This window comes from Ammodytes marinus (assembly GCF_949987685.1).
Source record: "Ammodytes marinus genome assembly, chromosome: 6".
NCBI classification, from domain to species: Eukaryota; Metazoa; Chordata; class Actinopteri; order Uranoscopiformes; family Ammodytidae; genus Ammodytes; species Ammodytes marinus.
The window spans coordinates 30,610,367-30,619,423 of record NC_137235.1 but is presented as its reverse complement, the minus strand read 5'-3'; the positions used below and the strand labels follow the sequence as shown (position 1 = coordinate 30,619,423).

The 9,057-nt window shown below is 43.4% G+C and overlaps 1 protein-coding gene across 1 annotated transcript; it reads right to left on the bottom strand.

Annotated features, from left to right (window-relative positions):
* Positions 1–1,088: 1,088 nt before the first annotated feature.
* On the bottom strand, positions 1,089–8,683 carry LOC307251530 (somatostatin-like receptor.1; the record flags this gene model as incomplete). The annotated part of the gene is made up of 5 exons (XM_080028898.1): positions 1,089–1,322; positions 3,570–3,716; positions 4,383–4,655; positions 5,815–5,955; positions 8,099–8,683. 5 exons carry the CDS (start codon positions 8,681–8,683, stop codon positions 1,089–1,091), a joined length of 1,380 nt encoding a protein of 459 aa, XP_079885024.1.
* Between the last annotated feature and the right edge of the window lie 374 nt (positions 8,684–9,057).

Below are 9,057 nucleotides of genomic sequence, written 5' to 3'. Positions count from 1 at the left end.
GCAAAACAGCCACAAATGTACATGAACACACACCAGTACATGACACACAACTGGGCAAGGACACAGATTTAGAGGGGCCAATATTTACAAAGAGGTCAGAGGTTTTGTGTTGACATGCTGGCTACATGTTTGTAGAAAGACACCGTGCAGGCAAAGAGTCACATTCGCTGCGATTGAAAAAATCTGACAAACAGCAAGCAGGACATGTTCTGCAAATGCAAAACCTTACAAAACAACGTTACAGCAGACTCTTTTCACAAAGCTGAAGTATGAATGTTAACTGTATTCATCATCACAATGTACCTGTTTAAATGAAGTCAAGAGAACAGAAGTGAGCGGGGGGGGGGGGGGGGGCTTACAGAAATATGCATGGTTTTTCACTGCAATACAGAAAATAAATTTGATACTGAACTGCTGCTGTTTAGCTGTTTGTTTAAAGCTGCATTAGGCACATTTTTCAACTGAAAATACCTTCATTTTCTCAGCCTAAATCACAAAGTGTGGTTGCAAAAAAATATATAATACCAAATTCATCCAAATATACTTCTGATATTGTATACCTGCAGGAAACCGTCTCCGCTGGCTTTAAACTGGTCCTGAATGGACATTTCGGTTGTGAGAAGTAAATACATTCTTACGTGTTGTGTGAGAGGTATACACAGAATGTGACAGAGGGACGGTGTAAATGTTTCTGTGGCCATTTGGGAACCGTAATGTTTGCTGATATCATTCGACAAAAGGCACTTATGTCTTGATTGGAATGAAAATGGTGGCTTGGTCACACAGCTGGGTAACTCATACATACACGAAAAATATTCATGAGCTCGCTTCACGGACATGGAGCATGATTGTTGCAATGCATTTGGAATGAGTGTGTCAGAAAATAATCCAAGAATGTGATTGCTATATTGCAAATCGCAACAAAAAAAAACATCTGTTTATTGTTTGTTCTTCCTTTTGCCATTTTGATCAGCCTTATCCAACCCCATCTGCTTCCATTTCAAATCGTCTACACAATATATTGTTTTCCCTGCTCGGCTTCTCTTTTCCTTTTGCCAAGACTTTGTGGCTGTTCATCATCCACTTGGCTACTGTTCCTGTGGAGGTACGGATGCAGAGTGTGAGGGCGTAGTCAGAGCCGTGATGGTGGGCAGTTGGGCCGGGGTCATCCTGGAGGTTACCATGGAGGCTGCTGTGGAGGCCAGCGTGGTAGCAGAGGCTCCCATTCCCGGGCACATGGAGGGAGATATGCTGGTGGGGGAATAGTGGTGCAGGTCTGCTGCTGTGTGAGAGGTAGGTGAGCCAGGGGGTTGAGGAGAGATCTTCAGAGAGAGAGAGGAAGAGGGGGGGGGGGAGGGGGTGAGAGTCATTGAGGAAGGGATGTAAAGGGAGGAATAAGGGAGGAAAGAGGCTGTGTCCGAAAAGCCATACTAACGTCCTCCCTCCTACATACTCAACATGTACAGTATATACTCCATACTGTCTACTTAACGATCGATTGTGTATGCGAGGTTCGTCGGACTGTTTACACTGAAGTATACAGAAGCAATAAATAATTTTAAAAAAAAACTTCCGTGCCGTTTGAAAAGACGCAAAGCATTGTGGGGCAGTTGAGTAGGAAAAGTATCCTATCGATCCATACACAAAATCTTCCCGGAAGTTAGTACTCATCATTTCTCGCCTACACAAACTCGCAGACAAAACCGTCACATACTCAAATTGATTTTAAAATGAGTATGAGTAGGATGAGTAGTATGGCTTTTCGAACACAGCCAGAGTGGGAAATGAAAGGGGGGAAAAACTTGATTCGGAACTGGTGCACTGTGCTGTTTAGCTGTTTGATTAAAGCCGCAGTATAGGCAAGAATTTATGTCTGAATAAAAAACGTCACCTTTTTAGCCAAAATTACAGAGTTGTTGGTTGCAAAAAAAAAATTTTTAAATGCTCTGATCATTCCAAATACCTTTCTGATATTGTGTACCTGCAGGAATCCCTGTAACGATGGCTTTAAACTGGTCCTGACTGGAAATGTGGAATTATGAGACGTAAAAACATTCTTAAAAAGGTGGAAAAAGAAAGAGAAGAAAGTAAATTCACCTCTCTGGGATTGAGTCTGTTTTATTTTTTTAAAGGTAAAGGTTTCCAATCTACGGTCCACAGACCAGTACCAGGTCTCAGAATGCTTTGCTATCAGGCCGTGAGGGAACAAGGTAATTCATCAAGAAAAGCATGAGAATAATAAAATAACCGCTAACTGGAACTTTTGCTTTTCCTGTATTTCTCCTCAATAAGTATAAGTACAGTAAAGAGGTACATTAGCACATGTTGTTTGACAGGTAAACAGGTAGCGAGAGAAAGAAATCCTACACATTTTTTTTCTTGATTTAGGAGGCACAATGGTTACTGAGAGGATGTTAAAAAGATTTTATGTAATGGGAGATGGAGATGGCTAAATGGAAAGAAAACCTGGTTAGAAAGCAGGGTGACTCATACATGTACAGATACCATTCGAAACATGGAAAACATGGGTGCTGACGGTCATAATGTAGCCTCAAGTGAGGCGTGTTGAATGTGTGTCAGCAACTCATTTGCTTCCTATCCTATATGTGGAGTTAAAGAGATATGACTTGGAGTTGGAGCTGTGAGAATAACCACAGATCCAGACCTATCAATAATTGAGCTCTTGGACTTTAATGTACATCTATGCTCAAACTGCATGACTAAAGGAGGAGGGTTTTGATTACCTTGATAGAAGTTAAAGGATCTTTAGGAGAGTCTCATCAGAGCCACTGTGTCAGTCTAATGCACCTCTCTGCTTCTTGTACAAGTTATTTATCTCATTGGACACCATTGAAGCCCCCTGCGAGTCAAAGCTTTTTCCTTTCCTGACCACACTTCTCCTTCTGACACACACGCACACACACACACACACACACACGCACGCACACACACGCACGCACACACACACACACACGCAAGCACACACACACACACACGCGCACACACACACACACACACACATGCACGCACGCACACACACACACACACACACACACACACTCATAATCTCACTCCCGCCTTCAGATTTCCCCAAACCCATGTCTCCCATGCAGCATTCAATCACCATCCATCTTCAATCAGCTGCCCTCACGCACGTACATACACACACACACACACACACACACACACACATGCACACACACACACACACATGCACACACCTGCCTGTGTTGACTCATTCCGAAGTGTTGGACTCCATTTACCTTGGAGAACTGGTGTAGATGGATGCATTTAACTCGTCCGCGATGCAGAGGACTGCTGTCCCTCTGTGCATGTGTGTACTGTATGTATAATTGAAGGGACCTGCTTTTAGCCAAGCATCTCCCCACTGTCACTACGCCACATGCAAATTGAACATAATCTCCCATTCCAGTTAAGTCAGTGCTGCACTAAACATAGATGTCTCATTATTACAACTCTCTGCTTTTGCTTGTTACTTTTAAATAAATAAAAAATACCTACACACCCACAGACACACACACACACACACACACACACACACAGAGTACCTGGCTGCTCTGGGGATCGTGGTAGACCTGGTTTCGAGGGGAGAGCAGGATGCAGTCGTGCGCTGTGGTTTTCTCAGTGCGTGGAGCGCTGGGGTCTCCGTCATCTACACCTCTGGCCTTGCACCTCACACTGCCCACACACAGCACCTGCACAGCCAACAGCAAGGACAACAACACACACAAGATCTGTGGAGGCTCAGGGTCCAGAATGATCTGGGGGGAATAACAGCCGTCATATTGGCGGCCCATTGACAGCATGCACATAATAAGATGAGACATTGGCTATTGGATAAAAGGGATAGAAATATATATATATTTTTTTTTTAATTGGACAGCTCAAATGTTGTGCTTTCAACCCCGGCCATGTCCGTGCCCATGTGTCAGATCTGGAGGGGGTATAGTGTAGTGCACTGCAGTCATTCCTGATACCACCACTGGACAGAGCCAAATGAAGGAGTTCACAAATACCATACACATCATTTCAGTTCTACCGATTTTGTATTTTGTATTTCTATACATTCCGTGTGTAGAAAAAAAATCATCTATCTCATGCTACTGATCATTTAGAATGAATACTTTAAAGTTGATTTTATTGACAGAATCATGCTAGTTGCTTTCAGTCGTTATGCTATAAAGCTAAGCTAAACGGCTGCTGCTTGTATAGGCTTCATATTGAATGAACAGAAACTAGGAAGCTTTTTTTTTTGTATGTGTATTGCCCAAAATGTTCTATTGGACTATTTCTTCACTTAGGGACAGTTATATTGTTCACAGGCAGAGGAGGTGGTGGTGGTGGTATTATTCAGCCCTTACCTTCCTGAAGCTCTGCTTGAAGTTGTCGGACAGGAAGCCGTAGAGCAAGGGGTTGGCGCAGGAGTTGGCGTAGGACAGGATGACGGCGAAGAAGTAGATCCCGGCGGTGACGCTGGACTCTGGGATGATGACCACCAGGTTGACCATGTTGATGATGAAGAAGGGCAGCCAGCATAGCACAAACACCACCACGATCACCACCACCATGCGCGTCACTTTGCGCTCCGACCGGCGACGCTTGGTGAAACCGGCCCGCGCCCCAGAGGACTTCACCTGCAGAAAGAAAGGAGGTTGTGTCATTAGGATGATGCTGAAGAACATGGGCGTCCATTTTTTTCTTCAAGTACTTCATTTATATATATATACAGTATATCTTTTTTATGAATATACACACAAAAAAATGATGGGCCACTCCGGTGGTGTATTGGATGGAGCGTGTACCATATTGGCTCCGGCCTTCGTTGCAGTTGTCGCCGGTTCAAATCCGATCCGTGGACCTTTACTGCAGGTCATCCCCCCTATCTGTCTCCCCATTTCAACTCTGTACTGTCTAATAAAGCTTGAAAATGCCAAAAACTAATCAAAAAAAAAAATTTTATAATTTTTTTTAAATAAAAGTGAAAAAAGGAATACAAAAATAACAGAAGATAAAATACACAACAAACATGGAAACTGAAAATAAAAGTTATTTGATATGTCAAGTAGGTCCCTTCAGAACTGAGATATAGTCGAGGGAAGGCTTCCAAGTTGTGTTTAAACTTATTTGCTTTCCCTGAAATCTCATATCGAATTTTCTCCATAAATAAAGTACTGGAGAACTCTTTGAGCCAGATGTCCAAACTGGGGGGGGGGGGGAATGGGCATAGGGTTAGTTTAAACATGGGTGAGCAGGACACATTATATAAGTGGTGGAAATTTTTGAGCTTGAAACACTTCTTTTCTTGCATTCTGGTGAATTTGTATGCACCAATTTGGGCCTTTAGTCTGCATCAATTCAAGGGGGTAAATATCTTTATTTCTGGTAAATGGACTTGACTTATATAGCGCTTTTTAGCCGATTTTCTCAGCCCCAAAGTGCTTTTAATTTCTTGCCACATTCACCCCTTCATACACACACTCATACACCGATGGCAGTAGCTGCCATGCAAGGCGCCATCTGAACCATAGGGAGCAATGTGGGGTTCAGTGTCTTGCCCAGGGACACTTCGACATGTGGCGGGTAGGCGGGGGATCGAACCTCTGACACTGCCCTCCAGAGGACGATCTCCCTACCCACTGCACCACTGCCGCCCCTAGTTCTGTAAAGGAACAGATTATTGCATAATGAGAGCAATAATGATGTGGAAAGTAGCATTATGTTGATGCACATCGCAGTATGACTTTATACATGAGCTTTCTGCATCTGCCTCATACATACATTACATCAACACACCTTAATAACAATGAGAAGGTAGCAGAGGCAAATGATGAGCAGCGGTCCAAAGAAACCCACTGTGGCAGTATAGAGAATGAAGGCTGTCGACCACACGTTCTTTGGCTCTGGCCAGATCATGTTGCAGGAGTTGAATGTGTCCTAGATGGAAATTAGAATTAAAATAGAGTCAGAAAAATGTAATATTCATGGACAACAATTAAAAAATAAAAAAAATATCAATATCATTAGTCCTGAAGTTGTCAGCGAGTAAGACAAAGATGGTGAACAATAGGACTGTGAGGCCCACGGGACAAAGTTAATAAATGATGCAGCGAGGGATGAGAAATACAAAATGGTGATATCTTCATTTCATGGATTTTGCATTGTTGAAGACTCCGCTAAACCTTACTGTGTTGGGGTTTGTTTAACAGAATAAAACGCTCCAAACTAGCAAGTAACTTTTTTTAGCCAACAAGGCTTTTTGTTCTGTTGTTATGTTCTGTTTGTTCTTCTCAAAACCAATGTCCTTTAGCAGTACAGCATCAATAGCCTTCTCCTCATACCATTCTTGTATAAGCCTGTGTGCTTTTACCCTGTTGCAGAGCTTGCTGCAATGCTATTTCTATTATGTGCACATATAATAGCTTCTGCTGAAACCCTGAGCAGGAGAAGTCATTGTGTTTCACTGCAGTTAGAATGTGTTGCTACCTTACTGATTTATGTTGTATTCACTCCATTAGCGGCCTTCACATCTTACCGTTATTACCAAGAGACACAAGAAGAGGACATTAAAGTTAAATACGCCTGAAGACTTCAACTTGCGTTCATAGATTTTTTTAACACAAGATGTTAACACAACGCTGACATTTGAAAGACCTTTCAGTTGATATAGGGAACTTGTTAGCAGATAGTTGCGTATTGACACATCCAGCATTAAAAATTGTGTCCTGGCCATTTTGGCAAATGTCAAAAGTTTAATATTTACTCTGCTGTGCTCTGTTTTTGGTCTCCACCAACTTTCTTGCCAAAGACATGAAGATATTTTTGCTGAGCAAGTATGATAATTCAATGTATCCTGAGGCTGTGGTCGTCCGACTTGGCCCCCCAGTTTGATACCTGGCTGAGGGAAATGGTGGGCATTCTACATGTGGAAAGGCTACATCATGAGCTGTCAGGTCACCCCCATAAATTCCCCGCTATATGGGGCCCAGTGCTGCGGCACTTAGGGAACCAAAAGGTGTGAGGTTTGCCCCAGTTTTGTTTTTGTTTTAGCTTTGTTTTGTTTCTTGTGTACTTAGAGCTTATTTTCTTAATCATTTTGTCTTAGTTATTTATTTCACTTTTTTTCTGTATTCCTTGTCTGTTTATGTGAGGGAGGGGGAGGGGGAGGGGGAGAGGGGGGAGGGGAGGGGAATGTGTGTTGTGTATGTAGTGTATGTGTTTACTTATTCTGGTTTTTTTTGTCCATATGTAAAAATAAACATAAAACCACTAAAATAAAAGTAAAAAAAAAAAAGTATGATAATTCAATTTGATGGAATTATATGAAAGAAAACTAAAATGTTATTTATTTTTCTCAATACGAGAGCAGAGATCTTTCTGTTTGGATTCTGATGCGCGACTTTTCACGCTGTTACTGTAGCGGCGCATTCATCTTTTTTGCTGTTTCAAGCACCAGTACTCTGAAAGCACGTATACACATATTCACAGACTCTTTTAAAGGTCACGTTATGCTAATTTTCAGGTACAAACTTGGTCATTTGGGTTTAAATTAGAAGTTGTTTTCATGGTGTAGTGTCCAAAAAAACCTTCTTATTTCTCACAGTCCCATTGTTGAATCTCCTCTCTTTGAAATGATCTGTTTAAGCCCCGCTGCTCTGATTGGCCCTGAATGTTACTGCTGGTTTGAATCTAACTGCCACTTTAGATTCAGGGGGATCTAGCTGTATGCTTATCACAATTGGAGGTAGTGCTAAAGTAGGTCATTCAGGGGGGGGGGGGCTGCTTCCCTTATGACATCAAAAATCTGAACAGGGTGTTTAAACTCAGGTTTTAGGAAAGGTAGAGGTGGAGAGTAAGAGAGAGGGTTGTTTCTTTTCTCATACCTTGGGACTCTGTAGTCACATAGGGGACCCATATTCATGTTGAAAAAAACATGAAAATGTGCATTTTGCATATAAAAGGTGACCTTTAAAGTTAGATTAATTTTAACAATTGTGTAATAACGTGTTATTGCGGAATGGAACTACACCAGGTTAGAGTTAGGGAAAAACAGATTATTTTTGATCAGATTGTTTTGTACCTGAACATCAGAGAAGATGACCACAGGCAGGACCACCACGAAGGAGACGGCCCACACGGCTGCGCTCACCGCCTTGGCCACGCGCGGGTGCCTCCACTTGGTGCTGCGGATGGGGTGAACCACGGCCAGGTAGCGGTCGATGGACATGATGGTCAGGCAGAAGGTGGACGTGAACTGGGTCATGGAGTCGGCCGTCATGACCACGCGGCACAGGAAGGAGCCGAACGGCCAGAAGGAGAGCACGTTCTGCGTGGTGAGGAAGGGCAGCCCCAGGATGTACAGCTCGTCGGCCACGGCCAGGTTCAGGATGTAGATGTTGGTGACCGTCTTCATCTTGGCATAGCGCAGCACCACGTAGATGGCCAGAGTGTTGCCGGTCAGGCCCACCACGAAGACCGTGAGCGAGATGACCGCCGTCATCAGCGTGCTGCTGCCCTGGAAGGGCACGCTCTGAGTGGACAGGTTGGAGGAGATGTTGAAGAGGTGCTGGTTGGAAAAGTGGAAGGGCGAGGGACTGGCTGCGTACGAGGAGTTGAGGTCTTGCGAAGAAAGGGGAAACCATTGGCTCTCGTCTTGGGCTTCCATTGTGAGCTTCAGCCAGAGAGTTAAGATGGTGCCACAGAGTTCAGATGTATAGATGTTTTTATTTGTCCTACTGATTTAGGAGAGAGTCTTCTTCTGCCATGTTAGTTTCCATGTTTACCTTGGAACAGGAACAGAAGGAGAATCCCTGCCAGTGCCACAACATTTCAAAGTGTCAGTCAGATACAAGCAAAGTCAAAATGCTGCGACCCATTCGATATATGTCAAGTCAAGTCTCTTGTACCGGTGTGTTTGCACGCCCGAAAGAGAGAGAGAGAGAGAGAGAGAGAGAGATGGGATGGGATGGCTAATAGCATGCAAGTGTGCGCTGACCACAGCTGGGAACATAGATGGTTTCTTTATTCTTTCATTCTTTC